Here is an 18,024-nt window from a genome sequence, read left to right on the forward strand (position 1 = left end):
TCCAGTAAAATATTCGACAGTTCTTCATCTACAAAGACATCTTGACTGTGTTACATCTAAGTTTTATGAAGTGAGAGGGACATGATATTATCATGATTCTACTCCTATGTATCCTAAACATGGCTTCATTTTATAAAGCAATTAGGTTACCTAGTCAGTGATACCGTCAGATTCACTTCAGTTCAGCGAAAAACTACCACCTTTAGAAAAGAGTTAAGAGTTGATTTTTATTTTCCAAACTAACCTACAGGTTGTCATTTATGAAGTGCCTTCTGCTTTCTCAGATCTGTGATAGGTATATGGGTGAAACAGAATTGTAAGACACGGTCCCTACAAGCTCCTTGAGAAAATAAGACTAATATACAAGAAATGACAGAAAACAATTCATGCCAGCCTTTATTCAGTCATACATTGTTTAGTACAATCTAAAAGTACAGTATAGCGTTAAAGTATAGAACGTAAGAATTGGAAAGAAAAGACAATGGTGGCTGGCTTCACAGAGAAAATGCAAACTGAGCTACACTTGGAGGGATCCCATCATTTGACATGTTTGCTGTCACTCTCAGCTTCACTTCTGTTTCTTCAGCAAGTCACCCGAGAGTAAAGAGCTCTCTGGTGATAACAGAAATCTCTCTTTAAGGTATCATCACAGAATATTATCATGCAGCCCATTTTCTACACTGTTCACAAGATTGTGAGATACTTTGTCAAAGGTGGTTTTGAAAGTCATATGCACTATGCCTCCTATATCCCCCCTTCCAGCCTTCTAGAGGCTTCTTTTTCAGTTGACACATGAACTTGAACTCAGACAAATCAAAACCCAGTGGAATCCCAGCTCTGTAGCTTATTCACTGTTTGGCCTTTGGCTAATTATATAACTTCCTCGACCTTCATATTTCAATTTTGGGTTTGGGATTTGGGTAAGGATTCAATGAGATTTTATTTCTGGATTTTATATATGCCATCTATGAAATAGGCATCAAAGAAATGTTCTTTTCCAATGCATTTAGTAACCACGTCCAAAAGTAAGTCTGTTCAGTTAGCTCTGATTTGGGCTTCCTGACCACATGCTAGCTTTTAATGGTCCTCCCTTCTTTGTCTAAATGTTCAGAGATGATGATGCTCTTCATAATCTGTTCTGGAATCCTGAAGACCACGTGAAGTTCACCCATTTGTCTCCATTTGAAGAACTTACATTTTCCTTTTGACAGTTGCTAGATCACTATAGTCATAGCATTTCTTTTATTAAATAAGTTGCTTACATAATGACTAATTTTTAGATCGGAGTCTCTGTTTTGTGTGGGTCAGCATCTTTTCAGCCTAGGAAAATTAAAAGCAATTGTTTTTAATTCTGCTATATTATACATAATTCTTCAATTGCATTTGAGTCTTTTGCACCACTTAGTAATGTAATAACTTCATATGATGGCCATGGACACAGAAAGTTTTCTTGTTTTTCTGAATCTGACTTTCTGACTTCCTCCCCTTTCTTTTGTGTTTTCATAATTGTATTTGTAGTACACCATACCCAAATATGACAGCTTTAGCCTCAATAGAATAAAAACTATTCAGTGATCTCTTGAAAATATCTTATCTAGTTTGGAGACAACCCATAGTTCTTATTTCATACTCTAGCAAAACCATAACCTGTCTTTTTAAATTCAGAAACAAATGCTAAAATAGGTACTGAAACAGGAGTTTTACATCTATTACATTGAAATATTTTGTACCTATATTAAAACATATTGAAACAGAAGATAGAAGGGTTTCCTAAATTAAGCATTTTTCATTAAGTGGTTCAATACCCTATATGTAATAATTCCTGGAAGAATTGGATGCACATGGTTAGAATACTATTGATAATAATTAGAATAAACACTGAAGAACTCTTATGCCCCCTAGAGGATTGGAGGAATAGACATGGTATAGCTTCAACATACCACCCCTAACCAATTTTTTGTTTGCAATAGATGTTGATTAAAACCCAAAGGGTAGAAGGATAGCAGGTGAAAGCATTTAGTACTGTTAGGGGAGTTTATCCAAGTGTGATGTCCATGACTGTATACTAAGAGATACATATTTTCTTCTTTGATGGGATTCAACAAAATCAAACAGTTGCTCACAGGGACACACTTTTACCACAAATGTGAATTCTTTGTATTTACTCCTAATAGTTCTAAGGATATAACAGCCTATCTCCTTTTCCTTCTTTTACTCAATAACTTCTTAGCCCTAAAACTCATTCCCCTCTGCTTCTTTTTTCCTTTCCATCTTCCCCCCTTACTTATATCATCCACCCCATCCAGGAACCCTTTGCAACTCCAGAATAGATACAGAGGCCCCTGTCATAGAAATCAGGAAATCAGGAGGTGCTATTTGGGGTTTTCTTTTATTTTTTTAAGGGTGGAAATGAAGATCCTGGCCACCATATTCTAAAATATCTCGTCTCTTCTTTCTTCAATTTAATGACCTATTTGTTGAGTTAAATTCTTTCCTTTGACTGTTTCAGAGCCAGGATTTAAAATATCTTTGCTTACTATTCTGTTTATGGTGGGAGATACACTGTCAGGTCAAAGGCTAGAATTCTTATTTTACTTGGTAGAAGCTAATGCAGCTAAACTAGGATTGAAGGGAAGTGGAAGGAAAAGAGGTTTTGATTCAACATTTAAGTTTTTTCTTTTAGACCCCCATATACTTGTTCTTACTACATGATAGAATGGCGGTAATCCCTTGTTTTCTGTTTTTAAGCTACATAATTATCATCCACTTGGTATTATTATATGGCTGAATCATTCAGAGTAACAACTAGTGTTCATAATGTTAGGTACTAACAAAATTCTTGTTTTAATAATCAGAGTCTTCTCTCTTTTGATCCCTGCTGACATATCTTCTATTCAGACATGAAAGAAAGTACACAGTTTCTTTATAAGCTATTATATTGTAGCCTCTTTGATCTTTGGACTAGATTGTAGAATCAGACTTAAATTTATACAAGAGATTCCCTTGCCAGAATGCCATTGTTTCCTTTCTAAGTAAATATGTGTCTTTGTTCTAAAGAGACCAAATAAATCTTCATCATTTATAAACTTTCAAGAATAAAAGATTACACAAAGTCTGAAGCCCCACTAATGGGAAGTCACCATGCTTCTCTTCATACTCTTTTTTGCACATACCTTCATGTCTCTGTTGGGAAAGAAGATAATCTTGTGGGTCAAGTATGGTATCAGCTGAGTGGGATGAAGTAGAAAGAGATTATCTGTGTGTCATACCCTGTGGTTGACATTTTTTTTCCTTCAGAATATGCAAGACCCAGGTAGTAAATAGCATAGTTGCCATTTTACAAATAAGAAAACTGAAGTTCAAACTGATGAAAGAATGAATGAATTTTGCTCTGAAATTTTGATCCTGGTGAATTGGATAAACTATGGCTTCATAAAAGGATTTAGGAAACTGGGAGGTGCTAATTTGAGTGTTCTATTTATTTATTTATTTAGTATTTTTCTGAAGTTGGAAATGCGGAGGCAGTCAGACAGACTCCCGCATGCACCCGACTGGGATCCACCCGGCGCACCCACCAGGGGGCAATGCTCTGTTGTGACCAGAGCCATTCTAGCACCTGAGAAAGAGGCCATGGAGCCATTCTCAGTGCCCAGGCCAGCTCTGCTCCAATGGAGCTTTGGCTGCAGGAGGGGAAGAGAGAGACAGAGAGGAAGGAAAGGGAGAGGGGTGGAGAAGCAGATGGGCGCTTCTTCTGTGTGCCCTGGCCAGAAATCGAACCCGGAACTCCCGCACGCCAGGCTGACGCTCTACCACTGAGCAACCGGCCAGGGCCTGAGTGTTCTTTTTTTTTTTTTTTTTTTCCATGGTAGAAATGAAGAAGATAAATTTGGCTTGACGTTGGTTGATTTTAAGGTGAAACTTGTAAAATAGGCCATGAGTAAAGATACAGATGTGAGAATTTCATAAATAGAGTTGAAAATTGATAAATGAGATCTTAGAAGTGTAGAGTTGCATTGTCCAATGTGGTAGCCACGAGCCACATGTGAATAGTGAGTTCTTGGAATGGGGTTGGTCAGACTTGAGATGTGCTGTGAGTGTAAAATAGATCCTGGATTGAAAGACTTAACCCCCAATTTCTATATTGATTACATGTGGAAATGATTACTTTTGGTATATATTGGGTGAAATGAAACGTATAATTTAATTTTCCCTTTTTCTTTTTTCTATCTGGCTATTAGAAGACTTCTAAGTTGCATGTGTGACTCACATAATATATTTCTATCAGACAGCACTAATATAGAGATAGAAAATTAGAAGACTAAAACAGAAACTTTGAGAATGTAACTTGTCTGGAGTTAAAAACTTTAATTTGTAAAGTGATGTTTGCAAATAGATTTTTCAAATTAGCCTACAGACAGGTATAACATGAAAAGTTAAGACTTTCTTTTACCATTACTAGCATCTCTTTCCAAGATATAAATACTATTTATTTTTTCCCTTTCTCTTCCAAGAGTATGTATATATCTATAAACACATTTAACACAAGTGGGCTCAGATTATACTTACTGTTCTACACATTGCTTTGCAATCTGACAGATCTTTCGTAAGAATGCACAGAGATCTACTTTGCTCTGACATTTTAAGCCTTGGTGCCGGGGCAACTGTGCTTCTTGCTGTCCTCTCATTTACTGGGCATTCTTTCTGGCCATTCCCTTGCCTTGGGTACTCTTTCTCTTTCCTGTCTATGGTGACCTGTCTCATCAGCTCGTTCCACATGCCTTCTGAGATGGCCTATTTGCTCCCAAATCTACCAAATTGAACACTCACTACCACACACTTTAAAAAGGGCATGGCAGACATGTTTGTCTCTGAGGCATCTTTGAGGGTAGGAGCTGTGTCTTATTCGTCTTTGTCTCCCAAGTACCACAGAGCCGGTGCTCGATCAGTGTTTGTAGAATTAGAAAATAACTGGGGAAACGACTAAAGAACTGCATAAGAGCTCTAGAAAATGGAGTTATAAAAGTAAAGGCTTACGACATGGCTCTTGTGGCTAACAGGCATCTACGCACACACTGTAGTCTACTCAAAGATGAATAAGAATATAAAATGCATATGATGTACTAGAGGTTCTAGCCAGAGCAATCAGACAAGACAAAGAAATAAAAGGCATCCATATTGGAAAAGAAGAAGTAAAGGTATCACTTTTTGCAGATGATATGATCCTATACATCGAAAACCCCAAAGAATCCACAAAAAGACTACTAGAAACAATAAGCCAATACAGTAAGGTCACAGGATACAAAATTAACATACAGAAGTCAATAGCCTTTCTTTATGCCAACAATGAAACAATTGAGAACGAACTCAAAAGAATAATCCCCTTCACGATTGCAACAAAAAAAATAAAATACTTAGGAATAAACATAACAAAGAATGTAAAGGACTTATATAATGAAAACTATAAACCATTGTTAAGGGAAATCGAAAAAGATATAATGAGATGGAAGAATATACCTTGTTCTTGGCTAGGAAGAATAAATATAATCAAGATGGCTATATTACCCAAAGCAATATACAAATTTAATGCAATTCCCATCAAACTTCCAATGACATTTTTTAAAGAAATAGAGCAAAAAATCATCAGATTTATATGGAACCATAAAAAACCCCAAATAGCCAAAGCAATCCTAAAGAAAAAGAATGAAGCTGGGGGCATTACAATACCTGACTTCAAACTCTATTATAGGGCCATGACAATCAAAAAAGCATGGTATTGGTAGAAAAATAGACACTCAGACCAATGGAACAGAATAGAAAGTCCAGAAATAAAACCACATATATATAGTCAAATAATTTTTAATAAAGGGGCCAACAACACACAATGGAGAAAAGAAAGCCTCTTCAATAAATGGTGCTGGGAAAACTGGAAAGCCACATGCAAAAGAATGAAACTGGACTATAGTTTGTCCCCCTGTACTAAAATTAACTCAAAATGGATCAAAGATCTAAACATAAGACCTGAAACAATCAAGTACATAGAAGAAGACATAGGTACCAAACTCATGGACCTGGGCTTTAAAGAGCATTTTATGAATTTGACTCCACAGGCAAGAGAAGGGAAGGCAAAAATTAATGAATGGGACTACATCAGACTAAGAAGTTTTTGCTCAGCAAGAGAAACTGATAACAAAATAAACAGAAAGCCAACTAAATGGGAAATGATATTTTCAAACAACAGCTCAGATAAGGGCCTAATATCCAAAATATACAAAGAACTCATAAAACTCAACAACAAACAAACAAACGATCCAATAAAAAAATGGGAAGAGGATATGAACAGACACTTCTCCCAGGAAGAAATACAAATGGCCAACAGGTATATGAAAAGATGCTCATCTTCTTTAGCTATTAGAGAAATGCAAATCAAAACTGCAATGAGATACCACCTCACACCTGTTCGATTAGCTATTATTCGCAAGACAGGTAATAGCAAATGTTGGAGAGGCTGTGGAGAAAAAGGAACCCTCATACACTGTTGGTGGGAATGTAAAGTAGTACAACCATTATGGAAGAAAGTATGGTGGTTCCTCAAAAAACTGAAAATAGAACTACCTTATGACCCAGCAATCCCTCTACTGGGTATATACCCCCAAAACTCAGAAACATTGATACGTAAAGACACATGCAGCCCCATGTTTATTGTAGCATTGTTCACAGTGGCCAGGACATGGAAACAACCAAAAAGCCCGTCAATAGATGACTGGATAAAGAAGATGTGGCACATATACACTATGGAATACTACTCAGCCATAAGAAATGATGACATCGGATCATTTACAGCAAAATGGTGGGATCTTGATAACATGATACGAAGCGAAATAAGTAAATCAGAAAAAACCAGGAACTGCATTATTCCATACGTAGGTGGGACATAAAAGTGAAACTAAGAGACATTTATAAGAGTGTGGTGGTTACAGTGGGGAGGGGGGAATGGGAGAGGGAAAGGGGGAGGGGGAGGGGCACAAAGAAAACTAGATAGAAGGTGACAGAGGACAATCTGACTTTGGGTGATGGGTATGCAACATAATTGAATGACAAGATAACCTGGACTTCTTATCTTTGAATATATGTATCCTGATTTATTGATGTCACCCCATTAAAAATATAAAATTATTATAAAAAAATAAAAAAAATAAAAAGGATGTACCTTTAAAAACAAAGAACTATAACACTTCTAGATGTACCCTTAGAAAAATATATTTTGTTTCATCACCTTAATAAAGGAGAAGAGATTCACTCACAAAAAAAAAAAAATGCATATGATATACGTTTGATAGAAATCTAATGTGTTCTTCCCGTTTCAAAATGTCATGAAAAGTGGAGCCATTTCATCATTTTACCTTATAATGCCATAGCTTTAAAATGAATATACTAAGGAAATATTTGTTCGGTATCTATTAGACAGCAAGAAGTATGATAGATTCTGAGTACCTGGTGCTGGATAAAGCAGACATGACCCCTGCCTGTGTGGAACTTAATTCTAGTAAAGTTTAATGGCAGATGCCTGGCAATTTCGATACGACTTTTAATATAAAATGATGACAGTGATGGCTTCGCTTTTATGACTGCTTAATATGTGCTGTGCTCTACACTAAACCCTTTACCTACATTGTGTTACTTTAATGCATATTCCAAAAATACCGCTGGAAGTTATTGAGATCATTTTTTGACATTTTTTTCATGTATAAGGAAACTGAAGCTTAAAGATATTTGTGCTATCTCAGGTGTGTCCAAAGCAAGTGACAGACAGAGGACAGTTTCCCTACTCCTTATTCAGGGACCTTTGGCTGTACCACACTGCCTCTTTAGAAGGGAACTGTGACCCCAGTTAAAGGAATCCCAGAACATTTTTGGTGGTTGATCCCTTTAGAAAAATAAGGATTTTATATAAATATCCATACCAGATAATGGATGTGACAAAGGCAATTTTCCAAGACAGAGATCATTGTGACATGAGTCACTGTCTCTCCTGTGTGAACTATTCAAGTACACGTTTTACTAAGGAAAATACCTGTCTTCGAGTTCCATGCCGTGTTTTAAACTTCACTGCTGCACTCGTTTCTAACAGACAAAAATCGGATCAGGAAAGTTGATGGGGCCCAAAGGAGTCTCCGTGGACCGCAACGGGCACATCATCGTGGTGGATAACAAGGCTTGCTGCGTGTTTATCTTCCAGCCGAACGGGAAGATAGTCACCAGGTTTGGTAGCCGAGGAAACGGGGACAGGCAGTTTGCAGGTACACTCGATGGTAATATGTACACCCCCTTTTCTATGCCTCTTCTGCTCACATTTGCATGATGGAGCATGTTGGAGACGCCTCACGCCCCAGTATGTGGGCTGGCTTTGGGGAGGATACCGGGGATGAAATCTCAGGGAAAAGCACGGTTAGGTGCTCCTCAGCGGTTCCCCAGCCGGAAGTTGCACTGCCGTCTAAGTGTAGTTTTCATCAGCGGCACTTCACAACTCAGAAGCCTGATGATCTTCCACTAATAATAAAAAATAAAATGTTAATTTTAAAATAAAATATTTAAAATAAGAATGCTTGAGAAACAATGGAGTTAGCTCCTGTTTCCATCTAGCTGTAGCTTTATTTAAAGAGCCTCTGAATGAGAATTCTTTTCCCCTTTCTGGGTGATTATAGAGACAGGGTTTCACGGTATTTGCTGGGTACAGGAAGGGCGGTCTCTTCTGTTTCTCTTTTTGGCATACCACTTCTCAGTCACAGCATACTTTGTTTCCACATCTGTGAGAAGAGGCCGAAAGCACTTTATTAAATTTCTTTCATGGAGGGATGTTTTTGGCTTTTAACCTTAATTTGCATAATCCTTTTTTGTGCTTTGTCTCTAGTTCTGCCATGTTCTGAATGTCACCCAAAATTATGGAATGTGGGTTTTCTGCTTTACTTTATATATTTGAGTCTTTTTGTTTTTTTCTCACTGCTGAGAGTTACCCTGTTTTTTCTCAGTGTGAACTGAAGACCCTAAAATGACTTAACACGTACTCAGGCAAGCTGGCAGACATGATGTTCAGATCGGTTCAGAGGATGAATTCTGATGCGTGTTGCTCACCCCTCTTTCTGAGGGCTGCTGGAATCTTAGCTTGATCGGGAAGAAGTGAGAGCAGGTGGTCCCAAGGGTAGAACGATAGAGATTCCCTGTTCTCTGGAGCCAGAGGTCTGGCTGAGCACTTTCAAGGACTTAGGCTCCTCTTTTTTGTTTTTTCTTAAATAACTAAGTAATATGTCAAGTTTTATAACTGCTGTGTTGTCATATCATTTCTGTCGATGTGCTCATCTCATATTTTCCCCCCTCTTCCTGCAGGTCCCCATTTTGCAGCTGTCAATAGCAATAATGAAATTATTGTTACAGATTTCCATAATCATTCTGTCAAGGTACTATAAACACATCAATTGTTGTTACCTGTTTGCTGCTTTTATTGATAAATCAATCTGGGAGAAAATAACATAATACTCACATATACACTTGGACCTCAGGGCATTAACCTAAAAGAGAAGATTTTTCTTCTCTTTAAAGATGCAGTTGTTAACTTGGACATAAATGCTTTGCAGGGTCAGAAAATTGATCAGAATATGGTGGCAATGTTTCTTAATTTGAAAATGTGTAAATTTCAACTTGAATATTAAATTTGACAATGTAATTGCTTGAAATTGGAGAGGCAGAACTTTCTGAAACTTAATATTTTGTGACTATTCAATAATGAAAACAAGATCACTTTTTAAATTTTCTGCATCATAAAGCCTTCAAACAAAAATAGATATTAGAACTCTGCTACCATAAAAGATTTGGGGAGTGAATTAGCCCTAACATATATTCAGATAGCATATTTCATACTTTTTAGAATGCTTTCACACAATTGAGAAAACAATGCCCACCCCCCTTCTCCAAGTATGTAGTAAAGTAGTATAGTACATCTTTTTTACTAGGCATAGGGGGAAGAAAGATTTGATCTTTGTTATGAGCAAATCAGGAAATAATAAAGTGGTTCAAAACAAATTTTTCTTACGGAAATGAGAAAATATTTAGTAACATTCTAGAAAAAGCCTCTCAAGCTGTGATATATGTTTCACTGAACGTATGCCTGGTGGTCATGGGCAGGCACTGGCAGACGTTTTCATTTTAAGAGTGTTGTTATTTATTTTTAAGGGTTACCTTCTGTTTATGTTGTGATACTGGTTTGTATTTATAGAAGTGATAGAATGTTTCCTTGTAAGTAAATTCATTTAACTGTTGTAAAGTTAGGAATTTTAAAGGAAGGATAATGAGGAAACGGCATAGGCAGTATTGCCAGTGACTAAGGTTTACACTTAGAGGCAACCATGAAGCAACCAGCATTAAAAATGATTTGTCAGTGTTGGTAACTGAAATAGCTAGATGGGATTTTAACAGCCAAAGGAAGTCTCTCTTCTCAGCCCATTGTGGATTTCTTTAACCTGAGTAAATGGAAAAGCCTCAAATATTTTTGCTGGTTACACCAAGTCCCTGTGCAGAGAGTAGAGCACAGTGGGCCATGGCATGGGGCAGGCCGAGGGAAAGGACGCCCACCATAGCTCACTTCCAAAGTTGTCTCTCCAGAGTTGCTACCAACTTCGGAGAACTCCATCCCCACTGCCCCCACCTCCCTTAATGCTAATAAGCTGCAGTTCTCACCCCAGTGACTGGGCTGTGTCCCTCCTCCTGGGGGCTCTAACGGTCCTGTGCAATGAATGTAAGTATAAAAGGATGGCACGAGCAGTTATCATGCTTCCTACCCTTTACTCACTTTATAGAGAAATCATTTATTTAATTACAGGGCCCTAAACCAGAAGAAAACCCATATAAATCATAACATACAAAGGCCAGCAAATGTCTGGCCATATATGCTCCTCCTGCTCCCTCACCCAAGGGCAGTGACATTAGTCAAGTTGCTCTTTTGGATGAAGCACAATGGTGGCCCCAGAGCCTTTCCCATCCCGGGGCTCCAGGCAGCCTCTGTGACCCTGTGGCCCTGGGATGGATGGCTCCTACTTACCAGCCCTGGCTGGCACAGTAGAAGGACATAGGACATATGTAAGAAACCAAAAATGCAAGGCAGAGAGCAAGAAATAATTTCTTACAAATAGGTACATATAAAGTTCTATACGTATCCAGGAGAAAAGCAAAGATTTCTAAAACTATCAGGGAAGACTTCCAAGTGGAGTAGTGTTGGAGTTGAGCAGAACTTTGAAATCAGAAAAGGATTATTATCAATGTTATAATAAAAAAGCAAAACAAAACATGCTGTAAATGCTTGCTGTAAAAAGAAAAGCTGTAAATAACAATTTCAGCTCATACTTTTACTGCTTAATATGTTTCCATTTGAATAATTCATAAGCAATGAACTGACATTTTAGATGGGAAAAGAGAATATATGAGAAATTTATATTTATTGATTTTTAAAACTGGATTTTCAGTACAGTAGAAGTAGGTTATTTTAGTTGTTTAAACTTAATTTTCCTCTTACTTAACAAAACCAGTCTCTTTTTTTGTTTGTTTTTATCTCTCTTTGATGGTAGTTGCTATATAGCCTTTTTTTTTTTAAGTGAGAGGAGGGGAGACAGACAGACTCCTATATGCACCTCAACTGGGATCCACCTGGCAACCCCCATCTGAGGTTGATGATCTTCCCATCTGGGGCTGATGCTCACAAGTGAGCTATTTTTAGCACCTGAGGCAGAGGCTCAAGGGAGCCATTCTCAGCACCTGGGGCCAACACACTCAGACCAATCAAGCCATGGCAGTGGGAGGAGGAGAGAGAGAGAGTAAAAGGGGAGGTGGAGAGGTAGAGAAGCAGATGGTCGCTTCTCCCGTGTGCCCTGACTAGGAATCAAACCCGGGACTTCCACATGCTGGATTGACACTCTACCATTGAACCAGCCAGCCAGGGCCACCATATAGCTTTTATGGATAGTTGAAGGTTTTCTATTTGTTTATTTGTTTCCCATATAACACAGAGCAATTAGCAATAGTTCTGGATTCAAGTCAATTCTCTTCATTTCTTTTTTTTTAAGATTTTATTTATTCATTTTAGAGAGGAGAGAGAGAAGCGGGGAGGAGCAGGCAGCATCAACTCCCTTATGTGCCTTGACCAGGCGAGCCCAGGGTTTCAGACCAGCAACCTCAGGGTTCCGGGTCAAAGCTTTATCCACTGTGCCACCACAGGTCAGGCCAATTCTCTTGATAAATGTAAAAACTATACCTGTAGGTCAGGGCTAATGAGTGGTTTGATGAATTCTTTAGCTACTTCCATTATATGCTTTCTTTTTTGTGGCAAAACAAGTAAGACTAACTTTGGCATTCTCTATCATTCTAAAATGAAGCAGAAGCACCTGAGATGCCAAGAAAGACCTTCTGAGTCGGCAGTAAACACAAACAAGCCAACAAAAAGATTATTTGTAGGACTTAAAGAAAAGGTTACAGAACAATAAATTACATCCTCACCAGCATACAAACACTCCCATTGGTCTATCAAACTAGAATGTTTTATGTGAAAGGAGATATCTTAAAAGCATCAGGAGAGATTTTTAAACATGGTATCTTAATAAAAGCTGGTTCCTGTGTCCTTTCCAAAGAACCAAAGAGGTAAAACTTACTTGCCAAGTAATTCAGGAAGTGGTCTGGACTCTTTTCATATTAAAGTAAGTTTAGCCTTCAGAGATGGAAGTGTCTCATTTTCCCAGTGTAGGTAACTAAGAGAGTCATTTTATTCTTTCTTGATCACAGAGATGGCAATGGGACAATATCTGGAAGGTCCTGAGGTCATCCTCAAATTAGATCTGTGCTCAGCTATAGTGAAGTCCCTCAATTTCACATTGTAGGAACCCTTACCCTCATGGTGCCTTGCATGTAATACTTTTGGATCATTAATGAGTATTTCCCCACATGTAGACTGCATAACAATGGAAGCTTAAAATAATATCTTGGAGATATTTCAAAACCATTAAGTATCACCTGATGAATTGTCAAGATAATATTATACTTACTCTAGCCTTATCATTAAACACGTATTAATTCTCTCAAAATCAGTAATCTACATTTGATACATGCACAGTTACACTCTAGTAACAAGAATATTTAATTAACTGTAGCCAACCCATTGCTTGCCGATATCAGATTAGAGAATTTGCTTAAGAGTTCTGATTAGCTCCCAGTTCTGTCAGCCTTCCTTCTCTCACTAGCCGAGGGCCATGTAAACTCTCTATTTTAATTGAAATATATTCTAAAAATATATATATATATATATAAAATCCCTTTTCTTATTCTTCACCCACTATCCTATCTCTTTCTCTCTCTCCCTCTCACACACACATACACATTTCCTGTGTTATAATTGTGAAGTCTAGTCTACTTTTTCTTCTGTTGACTTAGTAAAATAGTAATAAATTCTGAGCATCTGGACTAACAAAAAGCTCCTACTTTCTGACCCAACTTTGAATCATCATTCATCCTGTTAGAAATACAATGTTTATTCTTGAAATTTAGCTATTTATATAAAGGCAGAAAAAATAGTATTGTTGAAAATTATAGTTCTACTCTCTCATGCTATCTTATTTTTGTATATATTTTATAATTTATGGTGAAAGCATTTTTCACATAAGTATTCAATAAACAGATATAAGCTAGAAAAAAAACTGATTTAACAAACAGTATAAATCAGATTTATGCAGTAAATTGGGAAACCTCGAGTGATATGGGGATCTAGTTTGTAGACTGTTTAAAAAAGAATTACTTAAGGCTAAGGCCCTGGCTGGTTGGCTCAGTGCTAGAGCATTGGTCCAGCTTGTGGATGTCCCGGGCTTGATTCCCAGTCAGGGCACACAGGAGAAGCGCCCATCTATCTGCTTCTCCCCCTCCTCCCCCTCAATTCTCTCTTTCTCTTCTCCTGCAGCCATGGCTCAAATGGAGCAAAGCTGGCCCTGAGTACTGAGGATGGTTCCAGGGCCTTGCCTCAGGTGCTAAAAATAGCTCGGTAGCCTAGCAACACAGCACCCCAGATGGGCAGAGCATCACCTGGTAGGAGACTGGCTGGGTGGATCCTGGTCAGGTTGCATGTGTGAGTCTGTCTCTGCCTCCCCACATCTCATTTAATTAAAACAACAACAAAAGGGATTACTTAAATAATAGGTCTTGTTATAAATAACCTGCTCACATATTTTTAAATCCGTAATGTTGGCTCACCTATTTTCATTTAAAATAAAATAATTTCAAAACATTTTTACAGGTGTTTAATCAGGAAGGAGAATTCATGTTGAAGTTTGGCTCAAATGGAGAAGGAAATGGGCAGTTTAATGCTCCAACGGGTGTAGCAGTGGATTCAAATGGAAACATCATTGTAGCCGACTGGGGAAACAGCAGGATCCAGGTAGGCTAAAGTGCTAACTTACTTGTGTAGTGACTGGTATTTGTTAAAAGTGGAGAATTAGCTGTTGCCAAAGCTTAATAGTATTCATTCTTCATTGGTTGGGTCATAAGACCATAGATAATCTCACAAGAATTGCCAAACTAAGGAGGGTGGAGTAGAAAAAATGTCAACCTATTACCAGAGTGAAACTCTCTAAATCAGGTGTTTTTAACATGTACACCCCAGACACCCCCACAAAGAGTTTGTGGAAAGAATTCATGAAGTCTGTTGAATAAAAGTATTATATTATTGTTTTTACCAACTTCTAATTAAAAATTATCATTTACTTTAATTATGAATATAGGTAACAATCACAGTAGTTTTTGTAATATCTATAACTTTGTCACCAAGAGAAATCACAGAAATTTTCCTATTATAGTTGCAGACATCTCAAATTATCATTTATGCTCATTACTACTTCAAAATTACAGTTATTATTAGACCTATCACTATTTCTTATTATTTAATGTGTTGGTTTAAATAGCACATCATGCTATTATAATCAAAATTTTGTAATGTTTTGATTATATTTTAATATGTTTGTTTTCCTACATCATCCCATATATTTTGTTTTATGCATTTAAAAACATTACTTTGCTAAATAACCTGAATCAAAAAGGAAGTCTCAAGGAAAAATTTAAAATATATTGACTAAATGAAAATGCAAATATAGGATATCAAATTCTGTAGAATACAGCTAAAATAATGCCAAGGGGGGAATTTTTTCCCCAGTGTGTAAATTTAAGGCGTACAATGTGTTGATTTGATATACATATCTTATAGAATGATTAGCACCGTGGCATTAGCTAACACATCTTGTCACAGTCACATAATTACCATTTCTTTTTTGTGGTAGGAACATTTAGATCTACCTACTCTCATAGCAGCTTTCAAGTGCATAATACAGGGTTAACTATGATCACCATGCTGTACATTAGATCCCCAGAACCTATTCATCTTCTAACTGGAAGTTTGTACCCTTTGCCAGCACCTCCCCATTTCCTCCACCCCCAGCCCTGGTAAGTACCATTCTACCGGAAAGGGAAATAATTGCTCTAATTAAAAAAGCAATTGTGTACATTAAAAAAGTCTCAAATCAGTAATCTAAGCTCCCACCTCGAGAAGCTAGAAAGAGAAGAGTAAAACAAACTGAAAGCAAGCGGAAGGAAGGAAGTAGTGAAGATAGGGTCAGGTCAATGAAATCCAAGACAGAAAAACAAAAAGTTGGTTTTTTTGAAAGATTAATTAACTTGACAAACCTACAAGACTGGCAAAGAAAAAGGAAAAAGATACAAAATACTAACATCATACAGACCCTGCAGACATCAAAAGGATAGTAAGGACATTCTATGAACAACTCTACACGCAACAATTTGACAATTTAGCTTAAATGGACCAATTCCTCAAAAATACAAACTCCACAACTCACCCAATATAAAATAAATGATTTGAATAGCCCTATGATGATTAAGGAATTTTAGTTCATAATTTTAAAACTCCCCAAAAATAAACTCCAGACTCAGATGGTTTTACTTGAGAATTCTACCACATATTTAAAGATTTAGTATCTGTTCTATACAATATCTTCCAGAAAACAGAAGACATGGGAACACTTTGCGATTCACCTGCCCACTTAGCTATGATGCCTTGACCCCAGAAGCAGACTAAGACAGACAAAAAAGAAAACTGCAGACCACATTTCTTATAAATACAGGTGCAAAAATACTTGAACAAAATATTAACACATAGAATTTACCATATATAAAAATTTCTCCATGTCCAAGTGGGGTTTATTCCAAGGGTGTATAGCTGTGTCAGTATTTGAAAATCCATTAAAGAAAAAAAAATAAGTTGGACTTCCACAAAATGAAGAACTTCTGCCCTGTGAAAGGCTCTGTGAAGAGGATGAAAAGATAAGCAAAAACTAGGAGAAAATATTTATAAATTTCCGATCTGACAAAGGACTTAACACCTAGAATCTATGTATAAAGGTTCCCAGAATTTAACAGTAAAAGAATTAAACAATCCAATTAGAAAATGGGCAAAAGTCCTGGCCTGTGGTGGCACAATGGATAGAGCCTCAACCTGGAGTGCTGAGATCTCCAGTTTGAAACCCTGGGTTTGCCCAGTCAAGGTACATACAACAAGCAATCAATGAGCAACTAAAAGAGAAGCAGCTATGAGTTGATACTTCTCGTTCCCCCACCCCCTCTGTAAAATCAATAAATAAAACCTTGAGAAAAAGAAATAAAAGAAAACGGGCAAAAGACATAGAGAAAAACTTCACTGAAGAGGATATACCCATGAAAAGATGTTCCATATCACTAGACAGGAAGGGAGTGCAAATTAAGACCATGATGAGACATTACTACTCACATACTAGAATAGCTAAAATTAAAAATAGTGATAATGCCTATGCTGGCAAGCATGCAGAGAAACTAAATCTCTTATACCTTGCTAGTGGGAATGTATTATGACAGTCAGCTTTAGAAATAGTGGCAGTTGCTTTACAAAAACTGAAAATACATTTACCATACAACTCAGCAGTTACACGCCTGGGCGTTTAACTCAGTGAAATGAGAACTTAATGTCCACACAAAAAATGTGTACATTGTTATTCATAGAAACTTTATTTGTAATAACCCCAAACTGAAAATAACCAACATATTTTTTGACAGGTTAATGGCCAAACTGGTTTCTCCATACTCAGCAGTATAAAGGAACAGACTAATGGTATACTCACAACTTAGACGCATCTCAGGGCCATCATGCTGAGTGAAAAAAGCCACTGTCAAAAGATCCCATACTGTGTGATTTCATTTGTGTAACATTGAAATGTTAACATTACAGAGAAGGAAAATTAATTCCTGGTTGACAAGAGTTAGCAGTGGTGGGGGAAGGGGAGTGGGTGTGATTATAAAGAGGCAGCATGAGGGAGATCTTTGTGAAGATGGAATAGTTCTGCATGTTGACTGCAGCGGTGGTTATATGAACCTATCTATCCCTGTGATAAAATGATACACACTATACACATCCCAATGTCAGTGTGCTGGGTTTGCCATTGGGGGAAACTGGGTGAAGGGCACACAGGCCCCGCTCTGTACTGTCTTTGTGGCTTCCTATAAATCTATAATTATTTCAAAATTAAAAGTTAACAAAATCAAATTTAAAAGAATAATAATGAACTTAAATATATTTTCATGTTTTTAGAATAATGATATCATGAATGATATTTGGCATTTTGATTGGGTATAAGAAATAAAACTTGGTTATATTCTGGAAAAAAATAACATTAAAACACTATTTTGAGACTGTATAGTCTTTGTCAGACTGCAAAGGGGCCCATGATACAAAAAAAATTTGATATTTTTTCTAAATTCAGAATAAAGCTATTAAATCCTCAAACTGAAGAAGGCTATTCTTTTTTTTCTTTTCTCTTTTTCTTTTTATTCAGTGAGGGGGGGGGGAGGCAGAGACAGACTCCTGCATGAGTCCTGACTGGGATCCACCCGGCAAGCCCACTAGAA

General features: G+C 37.2%; 1 protein-coding gene across 14 annotated transcripts in view; it reads left to right on the forward strand.

Annotated features, from left to right (window-relative positions):
- The window catches only part of TRIM2 (tripartite motif containing 2), a 143,123-nt gene that overhangs the window by 119,347 nt on the left and 5,752 nt on the right, over positions 1-18,024 (forward strand). For all 14 annotated transcript variants that reach the window (XM_066386639.1, XM_066386647.1, XM_066386678.1 and 11 more), the window contains 3 exons: positions 8,129-8,297; positions 9,382-9,452; positions 14,318-14,458. In XM_066386639.1, the coding sequence (XP_066242736.1) occupies positions 8,129-8,297; positions 9,382-9,452; positions 14,318-14,458 (381 nt within the window). The remainder of the gene's footprint in view (positions 1-8,128; positions 8,298-9,381; positions 9,453-14,317; positions 14,459-18,024) is intronic.

This window comes from Saccopteryx leptura, chromosome 1 (assembly GCF_036850995.1).
Source record: "Saccopteryx leptura isolate mSacLep1 chromosome 1, mSacLep1_pri_phased_curated, whole genome shotgun sequence".
Classification (NCBI taxonomy): Eukaryota; Metazoa; Chordata; class Mammalia; order Chiroptera; family Emballonuridae; genus Saccopteryx; species Saccopteryx leptura.